The following is a 22,845-nucleotide window of genomic DNA, read 5'->3' on the forward strand; positions in this document are numbered from 1 at the left end:
GAAAGGATGCAATATAATTTATCACACCGTCACCGAAATGGAAAGTGCAAACCGTTATACTAAATTATATTTTAAAGTTTGATTATTTTTGGAATATTGATTTGGGACTCATAATGTAAATAAAACCATGAAAAACTAATTTTATTTAACTCGAAAATGTCTTATCAAGACGAAGAAGCTTCAATTAAACTAACGTAACTAGAAACTAATTATGTAAAGTATGTAAGATTGTATTGTCTTTTGGAGTAGTGAAAAACCAATTCCTCAAACAATGGACAGGAACCTTGTTTTGTTTGCCTGCCATGACAGATAACCACAGTCATGATGGAACTCCATTCAGTGCGATTAATTACTTCGTACTGAAAGGCTACTGTGTCCCCATCAGTCATCGGCCATCATCATCCGGACGGGCGCCTTCGCTGGGGCACATCCCTTGGCAGCAATAACCCATCAGCGGTTGCCATTCCTCCCGTCCGTTCATGTTTCTTCCGTGTGATAAGATATCTTTCAATTAGTACGCCTCACTTGCGTCATAAACTGAAAGCCAACGTTGATGTTATAGTACTTCCTATCTTTCACAAAACAACGCTTCCAGGGGTCCTACAGCCCTGCCTGCAGCTTACAAGTAGATCGCCGATAGTATTGTACACACACACACATTCACACATACACATACAATTCCAGTTGGTGAGCAAGTGATGAATGATGCCCCTCAAACCCTTTCTGTTTCCATTCTCACGCGTGCACCGCATATCACCGACAACTGATTGAGTATTGTGCTTATAGGCTTTGCTCCATTCTTTCTACTACCACAGTGCCCGACCACTCCGTAAGCTGCTACTATCTTACTAAGCTGCAAATTACTAAGTTTTTGTTTTTTGCTGTGCCTTGTCTTACATTCTCTCTTAAACGGTGTAAATGTAGCCCGCACACTGCGCGCACTGTGTTTCTTTGCCGTTGGATTTCATTTCGCTACCTTCTCACCCTACCGGCCCGGGGGGAGCGGGGTCGTAAGGGTGCGTGTGTACCAATTAATTACCCAACCATTGCGACCCTCGTCACGAAGACGACCGCCAAGCGGTGTGGGGCTAATTCAATTTCCCACCAGCCTTTTGCACTTTCGCTGAGTGCCGTTGGCCCCAATTGGCCTCCTTCTGCAGAACGTGGCGTCCCCTTGTGTTTTGGTTTTTTTTTATTTGCTAAGGAAAATGTGAGAGGGACAGAGAGAGAGAGAGAGAGAGAGAGAGAGAGAGAGAGAACGAAAGAGAGAGAAGCAAGTGATTACGTTACGAGTGTGCATTTACTTACTGGGTGTAAACATTACTTTGCTTAAACGAACAGAAACTAAAACGTGGGGTCAGGTCAAAGCAGTTACAATTATGTCGTCCTGCCTTAAGGACAGGCAGAGCCCTTCTTACAGAGCGTGTGCACAGGGTTTCGATAGCGCAAGAAACACACTTTTCGCCCGCTACGAACGGACCACTTCTGCCCGAAAGGTAAAGGACAGTAAATAGCTACCGAAGGGCAAAACCGCTCTTCAACCGGATGCCTCTTCACCGGAAGTATCGAGTGCACATTATCATTGGCTTGGTGGGTGAAGCCACCGGTCGTTAGCAATTTCGGTTCGGTTTGGAGGATCAATTACGGAAGACGGTGTTGTCGGTTAACCTCCCCCGGTTGGCTTCCGCTCGTTATACCCTTACCGAGATAATGCGCCGTGCGCGCGGAAGTGGGCAAGCTGGAGGGCTCTTCGAGCTGGTGGTTTCCACCCCCATTTACCGGACAGCTGGAAGCTCGTTATCACGTGGCTTTTTCTTGCACCACTCTTTTCTTTGCCTATGAATTAAGCCTGAAACGTGCTTCATCGAACAACAGTGGCATAAGCAAATCGTATGTAACGCGCGCTGTACCAGCTTACCAGTATGATGAGTGTGTTGGTACGGATGAAAGGAGCAAGAAAATGCGCTGCTTTTTACCTCCAGCAGCAAGAAGAAGAATCGGTCACCATACCTCGGAGTGTTTGCGGCAAAAGGATGGCAAAAAAGCAGCGCACCCCGCACACGGGACTCGAGCGAGTAATGAACGAAGCACGGCACTGCTGCACGGAAATTACCTGTCACGTGGTCACGGATGCCTTTTTGCTGCCCCCAACCGCCGGAATGCAAATCGGCGCAAAGAGGAAATCGTTTCCCACACCGCCCACTTCCGACTGGGCCGGAGGGTGGTCGCGTTTGTTCGCGTTGGGCGTAGCGTTGATTGAGAAGGCACGAAATGGACGCGGCATTCTTTGTGCCAGGGAGGGCGCATTTAATGTCTGAAAGGTGCATTGTGTGTGGTAATGGGAAGAATGTTGCATTGTTCCTTTGTTCGGAAGACGGCGGGAAGGCTTACGAATGACGAGCAATTATTTCATGGGGTTAAAAATGTCAAACGTTGTGCTCGCTTGTCTCGTTGGACAATGCTTAAGTGCCTTCAACGTATTATTTTGTGTATCGTTTGCATTAATTTTTTGTTTCGGCTGGTTCTAGAATAAAAACTAAGAGAGATCATTTCTTCCCATGAGCATCTCTTGAAATGTAATTCTTCAAGCTTACTGGCAAAAATAAACCTATTACATTGCGAGCTGCTTTTCGTCAGTTATCCGGAATTGTCGGATCAGAGCGGACGAAGACATGCGTGCAGGCATGTTTTTAGGACCTAGCTCGATTTTTATTATTTCTTCATCGGTTTTCGCGACACAATTATTGGAGTAGAGCTTTTGCATCATGATGGTCTAGATATTCTTCAATGGGATGCAGCTGAGCGATGTTCAACCGGTTCGCGGACTTGGGTGTTATAATTAAATTCCACCAAAATTCGCTTGAAATGATCGTTGAGTTTTGATGTCATTGCTTGTCGCTGCGAAGGCGTTGTTGCCCAGGTACTATTTCACTGTTTGGGCGGTTGCATCGACACTCCCGGCCAAGCGATCACAGCAATGCAGTCACTTGTCCCTCAATCTTCATTTTCAGCTTTCTTTGGTACCTTAAGTTGCTCAAGGCCATTTGGAACCGAGCTTTCTTTCGATGCTCTGATCGTTGTCTAATAATGTCCACAAACTGCCTCACGGAGTCCGTTTTAGAAGCTACGGGGTGCCGTTCTTTGATCGCGCACGCTCCTGAACGAAGTTGCTTCACTTGTTTGGCCATCGCGGTTAGAGTTCGACTGATAGAGGTATCAAATGTTGTCTACTTACTATTATTGTAGTGGGATACTATTGATGAAAGTGTAATTAACGTTTCGTTAGTGCAGCTTAATCAAACATCGAAAAATTTTGTTCATTTTTTTAAATTCCAACCTACTGTTTTAAAAATATTTTTTATGTATTATGGAATTTATAGACAGATTTTTTTCTCAGGAAATTTGCTTCCTATATATTAAGCCTTATCCCGCGCATACTCGGTTGACTTATTTCTTTCAATTACGAGAAAAATTCGTCATACTACGCCAAACTTCTATGCTATACTTTGGTAACAAACACTTCACTAGGAGAATATTATTTACTATTACAAAGTCTACGAGTTACCATTTCCTTCCGACATTTTGACAGATTAAAAGAATGTAAAAACACAATTTTGTTTCACCATAAAATGCTGAGCTATCCAAGCGGTCTATTCTCACAAGTAAAAGCAAAAAAAATGAATACACGAGCTGGAAAACCACAAACTTAACCCTTCCCTTGTTTCGTGTGGTTCACTCTAAAGTGCTTGAAGTGTACCGCAGCGCTAGCATAAAAGGTAGCCCTGCTCAGCAGTTCTATTTTCGGTTTTATTGCATACCAGTCGTTTTCAAAACGACTAAACCTACTCCACCTGAAAGCATGAAAGCACCAACGGAAATGGAAAATTTTGTCAACATCCGACCGGGAGAACGTGTCGAGCAAATCGATTAAAAGACTGCCTCAACACACACACACGCACATACATACAACCGCTCTTAAGTACACCGACCGCAGGTGTGTGCTTTGGTGGGAAGCAAGCAGTGTGGGAGAGTTTTATTTCATCAAATTCTTATCAGCGGTCGGTCACTGCTGGGCCACGTTGATGTTGGCACGTACCGTTGGCTAAACTTGTCTCTTGGCAAGCTGGTGATGCCGAAGTTGAAAACACTTGCCGTTCAATATCTAATCCAATGTATGACACACTCTGGCTGGCAGCAGCTGGAAAACATTCCTTGAAGAAGCTTTGTACACTGCTCTCTGTACATCCATTTGTATTGCCACCCACAGACTCACTCCATTAGGGGACATATTTCATCAAACCGTCTCGCAAACAGCCAATTCCCCACGAGCAGCGTTTGTGCAAAAGCAATCAATGTACTTTTAAAGTTTTTCACTTATTTCTCCCACTCGCTGTCTCTCTCTCTCTCTCCTTGGTGATGCATTTTCAATAGCCACTTTTGGGGCGGGCGCAGCGCCAGTCACTGTTTGTGCATTAGTTGTTGGCGAGAGACAAAATTAGTCGCATACAACTATGTTTCATTTAGCCTCGGATGCATTCACTTGCTGCCTCCCTTTTGCTGAAAACTCGCTGACATAATTGAACCACAATTTATCCAACCGAACGCCATAACTCGACAAGATGACTCGACTGTTTTTGTTTTGATTTCACCGTCACTTGAATGATGAAACGCTTCAATGCTTGTGTATGTTCCAATCTCTGCAACCACCACAAAACCGGCTGCTTAAGACTGTGTCATACGATGTGATTGATGTGTTTTCCTGTGGCCCCAAATCAAAGCGTGGTTCGCTTGTTCGGTTGGACGGTTTCGCGGAATTCGGAGACAGAACAGAGCTTCTTTGGCTGTTTGTTTGATTTGGCTTGTCACTGTTTGTGTGCAATGAACCGCCTGTTTCTAGGAAAATGAACAATCACAAGCGTGCTTTTTTGAAACCAAAATTTAAACACAGTTCAAACGTTTCGTATAAAAGTATAAACATTTTCAAGCACAGTTTGCATAATTTTGAAAATCATTTTATCCCTGACAAATAGGCGAATTGGTGCTTCGGGTGAAAAAGATAACACTGCAAACCATGGTACTCCCCTTGGGGGGAAAAGCATCAATGCCCAAACCCTCTTTTGAATGAAAATAAGCTGCCCCTGAGGAAAGTTTAAGCATCTCTCCTGGGGTTGTCCCAAAGCGATCAAGAAGTTCGATTCTATCGATTCGACTCATTTCGAGCAAAAGAAACAAATCGAGCAGGATACGAATCGAAACAGATAAATTGTTGCAGCACAAATGGAGATTGTTGAGTTGGAATAATCCTCAAATAATGGAACTTTCTTTTGTCAAATCAAACGTACGGTTCTTCCAACTGTGATGAAATTCCACAGCAAAAACTGTCTACTTACCAGATCAAAGGCAGAGACGACGAACCTTCGCTTTCAATAAAACCGTCCTATTATTAGTTAATTTTATTTCCATTGCTTCTGTCGCGCACCAAAAGCTTACTTTAGCTTCTCAACCGTCAGTCCATGAGCTGCTCCGACTTGGTTATAAAAGCATAATTTCTCACCCACAACGAAGGCACCCGTAAGATTGTGAACACGCTCCCACCGAAGGGAAACTGCCGCTGGCATCGCTTTTTATTTCGCCATCCCGTGTTCGCAGATAAGCAAAGGCAACAACGACAACGGCACCGAAAACCATTGGCAGAAAATCATGATGAAGCACTGCATTCTGCTGACGACGGTGACGGTGGCTTTCAGAAACGCCCCGGCAATAAGTAATGATGGGTTCCACGGGCTGTGTAAGCTCCCTGAGGGGGAGGGGTGGTACGAAAAATCACTCAACCATTTTCCAAACCCGAACCCACGGCCGGCCACGACGCCCTAAGCATCATAAATGGTCCCAAATGGAACGAACAAACGAGAACGGTTATTGGTTCTTTCGGTTGAGTTTTTTTTCCTTTTTTTTGTTTCAACATCGCAGATCCTTGGCAGTATTTCACAGGATACACATTTCGAAGCTTTCGGCAAAAGTAACACACGCAACGGAACCACTTTTATGTTTCGCTGGTAACCAATGTAGGGCCCAACAGCAGGAGGTCCTCGATAAGAAGCGATGTGTGATACGCTCGGTTGGCTTGGCCGTTTGTTTTCACCGGTGGAAGTCGTTCGGCTTTTCCCAGTCGGGTACTTGTTTTGCGCGCATTTTTTTTTCATCCCATTTTCTTCGTTACCAATGAACAGGAGATTTCGAGAAAGACGGCATACTGTTAGTATGATTGATTTTGATTAGCAGCTATTCTTTCAATCAACAAAAATTGACTCAAAATTATGTTTGACATCATCGATGATAAATGAAACGAAAAGCCTGTTTGGATGTTTCTATTGATCGTAACATAACAGTAATGGACAAAATTAGAAGATTCTTGGTCATTCTACTATTACTGTCAGTATCAGTGGCAATATGCATTCTTCAATAACGTTTGTATTTAAAAAAAATGGACAAAACTGTTGATTTGTCATGGGTTTCTCTTCCCATGGGTTTAGTATCCCATGAGTCGGTAGACAAAATTTGATACCTCTATCAATTTAGGCCGTGAAGGCTAAAAAGTGAAACAACTTCATTTAGAAGGGTGCGCGATCAAAGTACGGTACTCCATAGCGACTAAAACTGACTCTGTGAGGCAGTTTGTGGACATCGTATGAGCCTGTACCGACATATACAATATCTTAGCATTATTAGACAACAATCAGAGCATCGAAAGAAAGCTCGGTTCCGAATGGCCGACGAATCTGAGCGACTTGAAGTGCCAAAGGAAGTTGAAAGACTGAGGGACATGTGTGACTACATTGCTGCGTTCGCTTGACTGGGAGATCGATGCAACCAAACAGTGAAATAGTTCCTGGGAAACATGAAACATATTAGGTAGCAGAAATCGCGTCCACTGGTTTCACCGTGGCAAGCAATGATGTCAAAACTCAATACGATAATTTCAGGCGAATTTATGTGGAATTTCAATGTGAAACCTTAGTCCGCGAAGCGGTCCAACATATCCCAGGTCCTTCCATCGAATTTTTCTGGACCGACATGAATCTCTACTCAAACAATGTTGTCGCAAAAACTGAGGAGGAATTAATAGAAATCGAATGTAGATCGTAACTCAATTTTCCAATAATAAAAATATTTTATACATCACATTAAGTAACATGCTATCATAAGGATCAATCGAACATCGAAACAACACGTACTTCACTCACGGAACTTAGTGGTGGGAGCTTGAAATCGGACCTATCCGCTTCCGATTCCGTTCTCGAAATTCCGGAGCCGTTTCCGATGCTGGAATCGATTCCAGTTCCGGAGTCGTTCTCGAAGCCGATTCCGGGATCGGAATGAGCTCCAGAATCGGAATCGACCTTGGAATCGCAATTTGCCCCGATACCGGAATCATGATTGACTCCAGAAATCGAAATTGAACTTTTTTCGGAATAACAATCAGTTTTTGAATTGAAATACGAGGATTAAGAAGCGAAAGAATGGATCGTTTACAAAAAAAATTGATTCTTGCCAGTTATAAAATCATACCATCATTGGACCCAACCGCCTTGTCATATAGATATGTCGAAACCGACTCCAATTCGAAGCCGATTCTGATTTCGGAGTCAATTTCAATTCCGGAACTGATTCCCATTCCGGAACTTATTTCGATTCCGGAACCGATTCTGGAGCCAGTTCCGGTGCGCATTCCGGAACCAATTCCGAAGCCGATTCCAATTCAAGAGCCGATTTAGATTCCAGAGCCGATTCCGATTCCCGAGCCGATGCTGGAATCGATTTTGGAAACTGATTCCGGACCTACCGGAACCGATTTCAGACAACTTTGTAGCTAGTCGGAATTGATTCCGACGAAAACTTCGTTTTTCCCATAACTTCACGGAACCGACCCGCTCCGCAAAATCCAACCCTAATTGCAACATTGCGACACTAAACAAACCGCAAACTGTACGGATTAACATTCTTCATCGATAATTCCCGCCACATGGTGCACAGCACAGTACTTCGCCTCATCAAACGATCGTTATTGTGTTGCTCCTTCTTATAACTATTAATCACGATAATTGCTTTCTTTGCCAAGCTTATTGCCTTGCCCTGGCCAGCCCAAGTCAACGGTAATCGTGACCGGAAACGACTCGCGGGCACTGCACCGTACACAATTTGCCCAGAGTTGCCAAAATCATCAAACATTGTACCACACTCCGGAGCGAAAGAGCGCGAAATTTCGGTCGAAACCATCGCACTTCCTGCCAACGCAAAGTCATATTTCTTGTCTTTATTATTTTCAAAACCCTCTAACGATTGGGCTGCTGGCGCTTGGAATACATTTGTTTCGAAGCTTCGATTTTGTGTGGGGCATCCGTGTGTGTGTGTTTACGCTTGAGCAAGAACGTTTTGGGGTGGAGAAATGTGTTTTTTTTAACCGACCTTGAGCGTACTGTGGTTTGATGATAAACGTAACGAGCCGGGTTGAATTATTGTACTTAATGAAGATATTTGTCAGGTTCTAGCATTGAAGCGATTTATCCTGCTGCCGCTTGCGCCACTGGATAAAGTATTTTGCCGCTGCTTAGAATGGATGTTTCTGGCATAGGTTTAAATAAATCATGCACTCTAGCAGCTCGGGCTGAAATTGAAACCGATGAATAATGTCACTTTCTCTGCGGCAAATTGAAACATGATGGTAGCTACATTGAAAATCCTGCTCTTCAGCCATTAGTCTGAAAACAACTGGCAAAACTGATTTTTCTTTCATTTTCGCATTATTTAATACACGCTCACTTTTGATGATGAATAATGATGACAGCTTTTGCGCGCCTCGGATCTACCATAGCGATGAGATGAGCTTATCGAAAGAAGGCAAAAAAGGAAACACCCATTTCTTTAGCGCTTTGCATGCATAATTAACTGCGAAAACGCTCACGCGGCTCTAGGATTTGCTTATCAGCTGCTCAGGTTCATTACCCAAGCGGAATTCGCTTTAGATTATCATTGCCATCACCGTTCGTCAAGATTGTGCACGGGGACGGAATTATTACGATTAGAAAGTGGCCAAAGACAGCTGGCGATGGCGAGACAAAACCAATTTGCCTAATGTCCCACGATCCCCGTCTTGCAAATTAGAGCGTGTACAGTGAGTGCTTCTTTTTGCTGCGCTATGTTTCAGAAAACAAAATTCCATTTACAGCACGGGTAAAGCGATATTCTGCGAGCGATGCGAATCAGTATCGCCACCGTCCGGTTCATTTCCTGCATTTCCTATTTTTTGTTCGTCCCCACGAACGTCGCATTATGGCTCGTTGACTCGTTGACTCGATGGATGTCCTAATTAGATTCTGTTTTAAACCTCACCACACTGCACACGGTTACTGTTGTAGCTTTGGTATGCGTTATGATTAAAGTGGAATGGGAGCGCCGAAAAGGCGAAATAAACGTTACACTGGAACTGCTAAACGACTGCCTCCAATGACCATCGCGAATGGCTCTGTTAGGGGTCACTGCTAATGGAACCGCAGTGTTATTTCTGCTGAATAAATTAGGCACCTCATTTGCGTGACATTGTTTTGAAGAGGCGAGAGCAGAAAAAAAGGACGGGATTTTTGCTATAACAAGAAGCAAAGTGCTCAAAACGCAAAACGTTGTGGTTTTATTTTCTACGCAATCACGTTGCGTTATTGCTAGCCTGACGATGGAGTGTAGATGTATAGATTTCTATGGTGAAGAAGGGACAATTCCACAGGTAGAAAGTAAGGTGTTAGCTTGATTTAAATTTAACGATATTACGTTCGATATACGTATTGCTTAATAAACTGTACATATAAAGCTAGATTGGGCCGGTCTGATGGTACAGTCGTCAACTCGTACGACGTAACAACATGCCCGTCAGGGGTTCAAGTCCCGAATAGACCGCGTCCCCATACATACGTAGGACTGGCTATCCTGCTATGGTAACAATAAGTCACTGAAAGCCAAGCTCACTTCACTAGTGGGTACAGGCAGACCTTGACCGACAGCGGTGGTTGTGCCAAAGAAGAAGAAGAAGATAAAGCTAAAACTCAGTTAGTTACATAAACGTGTGTGTTAAGTCTCTTCACAATTACTGAGCTGAACTAAACGTGAACTTATTCTATAGATATTTTAAGTATCTGAACTTATTCTAATAAAATTCTAATGAATCTGAACTAATTCTAATCTCTAATAAAAAAGAAAAGAAGAAATTTCTACCTACGCTATTAAAATAAAGCGTATGTAACGAAAATTTAGTTTTGATTTTAGTGTTCCAAATTCCAAAATTTTTTGTAGAATCATCGCATTCGATACATTATATGTCTCTTCAAGATGAATGTCTCCCTAAGGCGAACATTCTGTAAGCTACATATGCGATTTGGCATCCCAAATTCCCCAAGTACCCGGTCTATGAACATGTTGCGGGAACATTTCTGGATTTTTCTGTTTATTTAAAAAGTTTTGAACGTTTTTGCCAAAAAAATATCATTTTTAAATTAAATGTGCAATGTAAACAAGTAACGTGAACAATAACGCAGCTAAATCTATTAAATTATTTCAATTTCAAGTATTTCGTTAATTTTCAGTCAACAGTTTATCATTTCTTCCAATTTGCGAATGTTCCACTGAAGAAGATTATCGTTTTTAGTGATTATCGAAAGCAGATGTTATATCATTCCCAACCCTTTCGGTTCATTTCGCTTTATATTTCACCTCGTCTGGCCGTACGGTAAGGTACATTTGAGTGATTTGATGAGAATAATGCTCGCAAAATACGGCGATGTGACGCGCATTACATTTTCATACCCAAAAGTAAGCGACTTCAATAAAAAAAACGTGTAAAAAGTAAAGCTGATTTGATTATTTGAGGGAAGAAAATTGGATCTTGCACATCAGCGTCTTTAGAGGAAATTAATCCTCATTCCATCACAACCATACTAGGGCTGTCTCCGGTATGAAACTTCAAAGAACCTTCCATCGTTTGGTACAAGGATGTACTACAATCGTTCGTCTGTCTCGCTTTCCTTTTCCCAATCATACCGCTCCCTCATTGTTGTGCTCACTCATCTGTCAAACGGATCCTTCAATCATCGTTTCAAAGATTCCAGCATCATCCCACCAGTGCCGCAACACCATGTACGGTAGCAAACATCTTCCTTCCGCCACAACACACAACGAATACGTGCTGCTGAGCGTTTCATATCCATATGGGACCCAAAGGCTTGCTCCACATACCAACCATACCGGTGCTCTGAGGTTTCAGCCTTTGTTTCCATTCGCTACACACATTTCATCCTCATCATGGGCAGCACAGCAAAAAAAATAGAAGCACCCCCGGTGCATACATATTTATAATCAAATTTATGACTTTTTCTTTCCCACGCTTTTCCGAATCCGAAGCGTGGCACCCAAACACGGCGTGTGTTTCAAACTGTTTGAGGATCGTCTTGTGTGGGATCATCCGTGTAATTTTTTTTTTGTATCCTTCTCCTCTATTCCTGTACTTTCTCCGTTCAACCTCCTACACAATTCACGTGCGCTCTCTCACTCTCCCCGACAGCTTCCATGAGAGTTTTTCCACTCACATAACAAACCACCTGCACTACGCCTGTTTTGCGCTCCTTCACACTGACAGCGAACCCCGGGTGCGAGAACGATTTGTTCGCCGCACCGTGTGAAAATCATCTCGGACTCTCTTGCTCACGGCAGTGTACGCTCGCTCATCGTTTCATCCCAGCTGCTGCCCACCCTTTCTCACGCGGAGATCCACACTCGCATCCACCGCACCTGACGCTGGAATGCCGTTGCCATTTTAACCGCCAAAAACTGGAGCCCTTGTCTGTGTGGTGGGGGTTGCTCTCACCACACACACACCTACATACGCACGCTCGCCCGGGCTCGTCGTCGTCGGGGTCCGTTGGCCCCGGTCTCGGTGCCATTTTCACCGACCCGGCTCGCGTCTGACGCATTGCGGATATTTTAGGCTCGCAGGCAGGAAGGAACGCTTGTTCCGTGTTTCGTTCTGCTCGCCGGTCTCGACCGGGGAGTTTTTGTTTTTTGTTTTCCTGTGCAGAGGAAGCCGGCTGCCCGTACCCCGGTGTGCGCGGGTTCACTTTCCGGAGGGAAGCATACTTGCATAGAGGATGCACCGGGCACGGGAAAGCATCGTAGCATCGTTTTTTGCTAGTCGGTCGTTAGAGTCAGCTGATTTTAAATGGCACAATTTACGTAAAGCGTAAACGATTCTCCCAGCCAGCATTGCAAATTAACGCTCTGTTTTTGTTTTCGCATTAAATGAAATGTGCATTGTAGAGCTACAAAAAGGAAATGGAACATCTTTTTCTTTGAATTTCTTCCGTTGTCTTGTATGGTTTTAGTGTGCGATTAAATTTTTGCTCCAAAAACATCGTCAACATATGTCTTTTGCTTAAGTTGCCAGGCTTACAAAAAGTAACATTTGCTTCACTCGTTTCCTTCACTGCATTACAACTCTGTCCCGTCCGCTTTGATCGAAAAGTTTTCACACACATAAATCATGCTGCTAACAGACACACACACACACTCAAACAATGGGGCAGTAACAGCAAAGCTGGGAGTCAAAGAAGTTAGTTTTACTTCCGTCCATGGGCAGTCGGTTAGCATCAAGTGAAAACTTTGGCCAGAAGAAGAAATTTTCCCGCACGCTTCAGCGCAGCAACCGGAGGCATACGAAGAAGAGTGAAAAACAGCACTCCACCAGTACACCGAGTGAGCTTACCATTTCATGCCGGCTCAAGAGCGACGATAAAGTTCGCCCGGCAGTATCAGTTGCCCCAATAAACAACGGAATGGCTCATGGCTCGATAGAAGCCCGTTGACCGTTTCGTTCGACGCCATGAGCAGCGTGCACATAAAAGCACGTTTGCTTTGACAGAGCAGCTTTGATGTGGCTGTTTCCGGCTGTCACAACCCGTGTGTGCCTGTTACAAAAACGGGGCGGCTGCGGGAAGTGCAGGAATGCATTTTGTTTTGTCACTCGAACGCGGAAGTTGATGAAGCTTCTGCTCAATTGGCCGTAACAAAATGTTAGCAGCAGTGGCAGTGTTTTTGTCGATGAAAAATACATCCATTCGCTTCCCCAAAACACGCCTGCAAGCATGCATTGAAGGTGAATGGTTGATGTTGGATCGATAAGGATGGGGGAAATATTGTCATCATGACCAACCGTCCCACGTGCTGTAGGACACAAGCTTTTGTAAAGGTGAAATAAAAGCGCTTTCCGATTGCCGCTAACCGCTTGCACCGTTTGCTGCTCCATGCATGTCTTGCAATCGAACGGAATTGTCGATTCATAATCGAATAAAATACTTTTTTTTGTATCTTTCCTTTCTTTTGTGTGCCGCGTGTTTCGCGTGTTTGCTACCGTCACGTTGTTGGTTGCCGCTCACACACTATGTGCCCTCTATTTCGCATAAAAAATGGAGAAAATTTGGTGCAAAGTGTTGTGAATGTTACGTTTAGGATGGTTCCTATTGTTGATGTGCCTTAACGCTTCAACATTATCGGCACCATCATCCAAAATGTGATCGCTACTCTCCACTGACCAGCAATGTGTGTATGTGTGTATTTTTTCTCAACTCCAACTAACCTCAACGTACAAAAAATCAAGCAGCAGATTTTTGATCACGACAGCCCCTGCTCTCCAAGGGGGGGACACAATTTACGACCGTCTATAAAATATCAGTTTTAATGATTTTCCAAGCACACGCGCTGGAAGGCGGTAAACTGGCCCGAAGGGGCGTGACAATGGCGTTCGCCATGCTGATGTGCGAACAAAAAAAAGAACCGAAAATCACGCACCACCACACACAACCTTGAACGTGAATCTAAACTCATGCCTGCCCGTTGTTGCCGAGGAAAAAGATGAGATACTTGCCAAGATTAAAACGAGCCGGGAGTCGGGAGTGTCGGCACACAATAGCAGCCAACCAAAAAGACCAAAAAGAGAGAAGAAAAAAACCTTCATTTTGTCACCGTGCCGTGCCTCCCAAGTACCCACTGCGGTGCCAAGGTGTACACTGATGGAGGTGAAAAATGGTGATGCTTTTCATGGAAGACGTTTAGGTTATTCATTTTCTCCCTTTTCTTTACGCATTGTTGCGATGAGATAGGAAAAATACATTTTCTGCCCTCCCCCACTCCAATGGCCGGCAAAACCTAATGAAGTGTTTGTAGGCTGTTTGCTTAAATTTAATTTGTTTCTCAAGTTTGTTGCCTTCGCGCGAAGTGCGGTATGAATAAAAAAAGAAGCGCCATACGATAATCGGATTTTCGTTGCCCCCATCTATCACCCTATTTGTAGTGTTATTTGGATTTTTTTTTAAAGACAATTTGTCCAGTAGCGAAACAAACCACCCAGGGTCTGCGTGCACCGCGTGGGACGACTGTAAATTACATTACCCAACTGCGGCTGCCCATCGTCATGCTTTGTTTTCTACCAAAAGAAGATATATTTTTCGCTTCGTTTTTTTGGTGCCCTGGAGGATATAACTCTTGGTTAGTGAGGAATTTAAATGTTTTCTTCTGGAATTCCGTACAATATGTTTAAGCTCAGATAAAAAGTACGATGGATAAAATATAGAAATACAAATAAACACGTTCATTCGTACGGCTAAATCGCAATCGTACGGCTGAATTGCGGCCCGGAAATCGCAATCAGATTCGTAATAGAAATTCAGAGTTGCTTAGCAGTTTTAGAAACGAAATCAGTACCGGAATCTTCATGAGAATGGATATTTAACAAGTAAATTTACAAGTTTCTTGGCGACTATACAATCGTAGCTGCATAGGAACCAAACACTCATTCCTCATTCTCATTGAGATACCAAAATCCAATTTGATTCCGAAGACGACCGATTCTGACCGATTCCTGAGACGATTTCGGTGCCGATTCTCATTGCGGTGCTGAATCTGATTTGAGAGTTGATTCCCGAACCGATTCCAGAAACTGATTCCGGAGTCGATTCCAGAACCGATTTCAGAAACTGATTCCGGACCCACTATCCGGAATCGATTCCACAACTTTCAACACATTTTTCGATTCCTCCATTCTTTTGCACGTATTTTCAGCAAAATGCTTTATTCTTAATTATATTAAACATAACAACATATTTTTATCAAAGGAAATACAATATTTGACATTGTTACAGTTCATGTATGTTTCACAATGTAACAGTTGAATATGTAGTTTGGTATTGCCTTAAATTAAAAAAAAAAGTTTATTTTATGTAATTCACTCACATTCAATCGTATTTTTTTCGATTTGCTACCCCAAACAGTGTACGAAAAAAGTCAATCAGTTATATTAACTGTTTATGAATTTATTACGTAAGGTTAAAATTAAAATATTATAGCAGTGCATAATTATAGATGGTTGATTCCATAATCCGATGGAGACGCCTGGTAGTTTTCATTCATGACACAAACCACAAATCAAACACTTTTATTTTGTTGCTTTTTGTTTCACTGGATATACAATGAGTGCATTTTAATTTCAGTTTCAATTTAAGTTGGTCTTTTCTAACCTTTACAACTATTATTATCACCCTGCATGAAAGGGAAGTGTCAATCATGCCATAACGGCGGTAATTTTAATGAAGTGATGCTAACTACCCACCAACAGAGAGCACTTTGACTGGCTGCCAGTTGAATAGTTTTGTGCAAACGAACAAACCCCGCAGCCCCAATGCCCCCCTCCTCCTTCCGATGCCATGGCAACAAGTCTAGAGTGCCAGTTCATTACAGAGCGAAAACAATCGTTTCGTGTATCATCCACTGCAGCATTTAAGCGAGCAGAAAAGATAAATGAGACAGGGAACGAAGCGACGAAGAAAGTACTACAGTAATTCCACCCCATTCCTCCACCATTCCCTCCCCTCGCCGGACGGGGTAGAACAATAATAATATGCCGGCCATAAAACTATGCCAAAAATGTTTTATCCCGTCAGACTTTCTCATTGCACAAAACTTGGCACTCGTTGCACACTCACTCGTCAGCATCGTTCTTTCTTAGCTGCTGTCTCATTTTCTCTTCAAGATGCTCGTGTTGTTCCGCAGCAGAGGCTGCATCCTTGGGGAGCTGGGAAAGGGGTGGGGTAGGGTTCTTTCGGGGCGCTAAACAATTTGTAAGTTCAAGATCGCTCCCCCGGGGGTAATGCCAATGAGAAGGGAGTGCTGCCCGCTATTCGTCCCGGCCAACAATGGCAAGGTTCTTTGTACTCGAGCTACGGCTCGTTGGATCTCCCTCATAACCCCCGGGGGGACACTGTCGGACACAGAAGCTCATTACATTTTTATTGTTTCGTTCCCGCGTGCCACTCAGCTGACGTCGTAGAAGTGTCATAGTGTGTGTGTTTTAGTTTGTAGTGAAGTAACGGATACAATACAGCATACAAGCTAGCCCGAAACCCCGTTTAGACCTTGAAAGCGGTCCCCAAGGGCTTCAAAACTTCTCGATTTAGAATGCTGCATGATATTGAGCAAACCTTAGTTAGGCTAGCGTCTACTAGATCGATCTAGCGAAGGGTCACTGCACACACTTCGATCGTAACGCCCATGTTTACTGTTAAACGTTCGTTAAACTGTCTATTCGATGTTTGCCCTTTCTTCCAATCCATCGTAGTGTTGTTCTATCCCCCAATAGATTGTCCCCACATTGCTCTAGTTTTGACAATGACAGTTGTTCGTAGTTATTTGACGGTTTGTCGTTCCCGTTGCCATTCCATTCGGTAGATGTCGATTGTGTAGATCCAATATACATAAAACTAAATAAATTAATGAATCTGTATTTTTTCTCCCTTTTTCTCTTTTTCTCTCTCTCTCTCTCTCTTTTCTCTCGCTGTTGGTGCTTGTGCACTGTTTCGACTGCTTCCCGGATGCTCTACATGCGTACACACAAACAAACAAAAAAAACAAAAAAAACGCTCGCGCGCTCGCTCGATTCCGCCGATGGAAATCAAATCAAATGTCTGCTTTCCGCCACCGCTTCCATTTTATGGCGCCACGCTTTCCAATAACAACTCGCTACGCACACGCAATAACATTTCATGATCATTTATATCCGGCTGTGTGTGTGTGTGTGTGTGTTTGTGTTCTAAAACCTATCATCCTGCTCGTTTACGACTTCCGCCGTGCAATGGAAATGGTCCGGCCAACAAAACGCTGCCTGCGTCCGCTCGTCCACCCATGGTGACATTGAATTTGTTGCACGAAATGAATTGTGCAATGTGCGCTTAATTATCCCTGCTTGCAAACAAACCAAACACGACGCAACTATCGCTCGCGTACGCATCTGTTGCCCGTGCGGCTTCTTCCACGCTTGCTTGCTGGTGGTGGTGGTGCTGCTGCTACGTTTCCCCACGAAATTAAAAATAATTAGGAAAGCGCTTTATTATCGTCAGTGACATCAAGAAAACAGGTACAAAGTTGCACCAATAATTCATCTTTTTGTTTTTGCTTTCTCTCTTCCGTTTCTTTATAGTGTAGTTTAAAATGGTTGTAGTATACGATGGGGGGGGGGAGAAACAATAGTTGTGTTGCGATAGTACACGGGTTGTTTTATTTTAAGTTGCACTGCCTTTTCCGTATGCTTAATTGTGCACGAAGAAACTGTGCAACGATACAAACGTGCTGCTGGTGCCTGGTGGTGGCCGTGGTTGGCCATTTTGCAAAAACAGAAAACACAAATGATGACATTTCGTTCACAATGACGTCAGTACTGCTTCTCGGCGGTCTTGATATGATATGTTGCTTTCTATTTCTTGCCCTCGGCAAATTCTATCGTTTGGGCGTACTGTTTAAATGTCATGAAAATGTCATATTTTCTTTAAGTTTTCAAGTTTTTGCGGACCTGCCAGCTTGGGAAAATTCCACAAAACGTTTCCTAACGACAGTATGCATTGTCAACAGTTTTAAAAGTTTAAATGTTTAAAATTACATAGTTGTTTCTTCCAAATTAGATATTTTTTGCATTTCACTGACTTTGATGTGATTTATATAAATTTATTTCTGAGATTGACCGACTAACTGACCTGATCACCGAGTAAAATTGACGATCAAACCCTTTCAAACATTGTGCCTAAGTAATTTTTATTATAGTAAAATTTATATTATTGATAACGGTTGACGGTTCTTTGAGCAAAATTGCACTAATTTGACACATCAATTGTAAAATTCCACATAATTTCTCTTTTGATCGAATGTTGAAATTTCTAAAGGTTTAAATTGTTATATTCAGTCAGTCACTAAAACCACCCTTTACTTGCAAAATTATACGAAAATTAGTGTTATTTTTGGTGGAAATCACGAGATTTGACTTACGCAGTAATTCGAGATACGCGGCATTTTGCGGCCGTTTTCGATTCCCATTAAACGTGTAACTCGGAGACCGGCTGTATTTTTTTAAATTTTAAGTTATCATCAACTAGCCACATTTCCAAGGGAAGCTGCTGTTGATTTAATTCGTACAATGGAGCATAAGCAATTCGTTCGGGGTTAATTAATCGCTTCAATTTCAAACACGTTCAAAAACACTGTTGATTCTATTTGCACTCATTTCACCCTAGGAGTGAAAAAAAAAGAATATTTTGCAAACAAAATGCCACTACCTTTCTCAATATTTCCCCATAGGACAAGAATCGATTCTATTCCTTTTTTTCTATTCTGCAGTCGGTGTTCGTACGTTCTGCGGATAGCAAAAGTCCTTCCCACGGTGAAACGCCACTGAGCATGGGTTCGGTTTCTTCTCTCATTCCGCTGGGAACTTGTACGTGAGTTGGGATTTCCAACACCACCACCATGAACAGTAATGCCGAATCATCACCCCACCAACTGTTGGCTATACTGATCTTATTTAAAAGTTGCCAAACGAAAAACTGCTCTGATTAGGGTAGAGGTTGCCGCGCCGCTCCAACAAACCGCCAACCGCCGTCTTGACCTTCTGCCTGCAATATTTAGATTACGTTTCACGGGCTCGTGACGTTCGGATCCGGCGTTTGCAGATTTCATCCCTACTGACACATCGCCTTTGGATCGGGCGCAGTTGGCGGCTGGTGAATACTAATTGGCATCAACTCGGGCATTGATGTTCTCGTGCCCGTGTCTGACGAGCATACTCTAGCGAGATGGATTTTCTTGAGCACCGTCGTTCGCTACTTCGGCCGCAACCGGAACGCCAAACCCCGTGCGGCTGTAATGAGAAGCAGCTTTCACGATACCATGCTGAACGGTGGTGGTGAGCTCGGCTAGAGCTAAAGAGAGAGTATGCCGTTTCGGTACGATACAGCACATTAAACCGTGCTCATTTGAATGAACGATCCGACAGTGACGTTGCAGAAGGATTAATTTGTGATCCCTGACACCTTTAGCAACCATGGCAGACAGCTCTCACACTGCATCCACAAAATCACATGAATCGATTCGATTAGCTTTGCACGAGTTTAAATATTCATTCGTGCTGCAATTTATATGCTGTGGAGCAAGAACGATGGACTCATGCAGATGCACTGGAAAGATAAAACATAGCAGCGATATTACATTACCGAACAAATTGTTGATTGCGACAGCAGACACTAATGTTGTTGCCCGGTGCTGTACGTCCGCTCGTTACAAGCTGGCAAGATTCCAGCGGCTAACGGTTCGTTGTACCACACACACTCCTTTTCGAGGACACTCCAGCTGAGAGCCTCGTGTAGAAGATTATACACCCTTTGATTGGAGGTTTTTGTTTCTCCTCCTTCATGTGGCTCTTGTTCTTCCACAGTGAACTGTTTGAAATGTTCTATAGTGTTCACTACCTCACTACCGTTGCAGATGGTAGCAGCTGCTACACATCATTACAGTCTATTTACCTTCTATAAAGACTGTTTCAAGAGGTTTGATGTTTGGAACAAGGACACATGATTAAATTTACACTTCAGGTTTACCTGCAGTTTGTAAAACATCAGACTAAGGACACCGTAGGACACCTATGCTAAACATGGTAGTTTTCTAATATGAATTGGCGAATGTGAGAGTAGTCTGTATGATAATTGATGGCAAAAACAATATGAAACCACTGAACATTTTCGAATAAGCCGGTAGAATATTCCAAATTCTATTAAACAATTCAAAAACAACAGCAGCTTTAAGGAACTTTCAATACATTTTTGGAATATTCTGGGAATGAAATATGTACACCATATATCTTTTCCTTTTCAATCTTTGTCTATAAATATGCAAGACAAAAAACCTAAAAAGATTAATTACCGCAAACAGTAGCCAGCTCTGCATTGGTTATCAACGCTCAATTCCCAACAGAAGTCATCGGACTCATCAATTTAATCTAAAATAATTGCCATCTAATTCCCTCGCGACGAATGGCGCACACTTTTCTCTAGCAACTTCCAACAGCCAATCCGCTCCGGAAAACATTATCACCACCGCTCGTGGTTTTTTTATTTTTCATCTCGAAACTGGGAGCTCACGAAACCAATCAACATTCATGTCTAAGATTTCCCACCGGAGCTTCGGCTCGACAGCAAATGACTAATCTCCAAAACATCATCGGGAGGTTTCCACCACTTGATGCCATTCTACTCCTCCATGCCAACCGCCCCACGGATGTCACTACACCGGAATATGCTACGAGCGAACAGCTTCCGGCCGTGCTTCCGATTACAACCCGTGCCGGCAAACACGACACGAGCGCTTCAAGGAGCAACCGAAATCATGTTTTACCGCAGCAGACCGCGCGCACGTACACCGGACACCGGGGCGCGCGGTGGAAACGAGTTGTCGGATCTAATTTCCATCGCAAACAAACATCCGACCAAAACAAACCTCCTCTTCCTCCTTCCGTGGACTTCCTCTCAGTGGACTATTTGCGGGACTATTTATAGCAGATGGGTGTCTAATTTCATAGATCTATCCCTTGCTGCAGTTCCCTTGGCGAGATGGTTCCACGGAGTCCCGCTGCACCTTTCGATGCAAACTATGAGCCTAGTTAAATTATAATACACTCTCCAGCAACTTATACTGCGTCTGTTAAGTGTCTTCTAAACGTTTCTTAGTGAAGGTGATCGCGCAGCAGGTATCGCGTTGTACTTGTCAAGCACCACCAGCATTCGGTAAGGCAACGCAAAACATTCGGACGGAGCGAAACTGCGAGCCACGCGGTCTGGGCGGTGGTACGGTTTGTCACAAATGTTCACGCTAATGTCAGACGCTGGTATTAGTGTGTTGTGCATATTTATAAATTTTTATTTACTGCCCGCTGAGGGTCACGAACACACTGGGGAAGAAGTTACATACTTTTCGGACAAAATTAGAACGACACAGGGAAATTGTCGTGAGAGAATTCGCGCGCTCACCAGGGAGATCTAAAGTGAGACCTGATGATGTTATTCAACATTGGTATGGTTGAATTATATTAAAAGTGGGTGTACAAGTATTATCTACAAGTAAAATTATCTATGATATTCAATATTTGCCCCATTTCACAAGCTGCAATTAGTGTTTATTTAGTGAGGTGAAGTTAAACGTTATAAATTGCACAACTTTTTGGTTTAACAAACGAAACATCTCATAAAACCAAATAGACATAATCGTAACACCCAACTGCCTCTTTCCTTGTCCATTTCTTCACTGATCCCTCAATATTTACGACGAGAACAAGAGAGAGAGAGAGAGAGCTCTCGGTGTCTCGATCCCACCCACGCACTCATGCGCTCATAATATCCCACCCACCTGATGCGCAAGAAGCACCAGAAAACGCGGGAGAAAACACGGAGCACTGTTCTCGCACTGCCAGCAAAACAACCAACCACTTGTGAGGACCGATCGACCGATCTGGCGCCGATCGCGCTCAGTAGAGTTTCTGTGTGCGTACGAGTCGCAGCCGACGACGATTTGGGCGAAAGATCACAGCAGCGTGCGTGTGCGTTGCGCTTCTAAATTATTCCGCGATACTGTGACCTTACGGCCGGGGCCACTCCGTACGCTTTGGCCTTTCCCGTGGCAGACGAAGATTGCCCAATACGCAGACACACACACACCGTCCAACAGGTTGCATCTGCTGCTGACGTCTTTCGTGTGTTGCATTTGCATGCAAAGGGCCTGACCTTTACGCTGTAGACAAAAGGGTGGTGGTTCGTTCTTGTTCTTGATCTTCTATTCTCAGCCGTTGATGAAGCGTGATAAGTGACGCGAGTGTCGGCACGTTTTTCACTGCTAGTTTATTTGCGTTTCTTATGGCCGCAAGTGTCGTTTATTTATGTACAAGAAACGTGTTGAATCGGTGCGCTGTGGTGCATATAATTGTGAGCTTACCCGTGCTGTTCAAAACGAATCGTTGAAGTGATTAGTGATCGTGTGAATTGTAAAAAAATATATTTAACAACAAAATAGTTTGCCAACAATTCAAAATCTGAGTCTCAGTGTAGTGTTTGAGTTCTCTTCTGCTCGCTGTAAAATTCACCGCAACAATCCACCGGGCAGAATTCTGCAAAAGCATCTAATCAACCTGTGTATAAAAAAGGAGGAAAAAACACACACGCACAACATGAATCTGATGTTCCGGAAAAACATGCGCGAGGGCGGAGGTCGCGCTGGGGGCGGTGGATCGAAGAGTAAGATGACCGGCCGGCATCAGCGCAAGACGCGCGACAGCTACGGTGGGGCCGGCTCGGACGAGTACCACTACCGAACGCACATCTTCTTCTCGCCGGCACACGTCAAGCAGGACAATGAAGGTTGCTATTGTGATGGTTGTTCTTTGTTGCTCCC

General features: G+C 43.6%; 1 protein-coding gene across 8 annotated transcripts in view; it reads left to right on the forward strand.

The window, feature by feature from the left end:
* The window catches only part of LOC120901826 (ankyrin repeat and ELMO domain-containing protein D), a 67,997-nt gene that overhangs the window by 14,309 nt on the left and 30,843 nt on the right, over positions 1–22,845 (forward strand). For 5 of the 8 annotated variants that reach the window (XM_040310122.1, XM_040310121.1, XM_040310123.1 and 2 more), the window contains exon 3: positions 17,462–17,500. The exons of 1 other annotated variant lie outside the window; for it this stretch is intronic. In XM_040310122.1, coding sequence (XP_040166056.1) covers positions 17,462–17,500 — 39 coding nt within the window. Of the gene's footprint in view, positions 1–17,461; positions 17,501–21,925; positions 22,812–22,845 lie in introns of those variants that run through there. 2 more of the 8 variants (XM_040310128.1, XM_040310129.1) reach the window with 2 other exon arrangements.

Source organism: Anopheles arabiensis, chromosome 3 (assembly GCF_016920715.1).
Source record: "Anopheles arabiensis isolate DONGOLA chromosome 3, AaraD3, whole genome shotgun sequence".
NCBI classification, from domain to species: Eukaryota; Metazoa; Arthropoda; class Insecta; order Diptera; family Culicidae; genus Anopheles; species Anopheles arabiensis.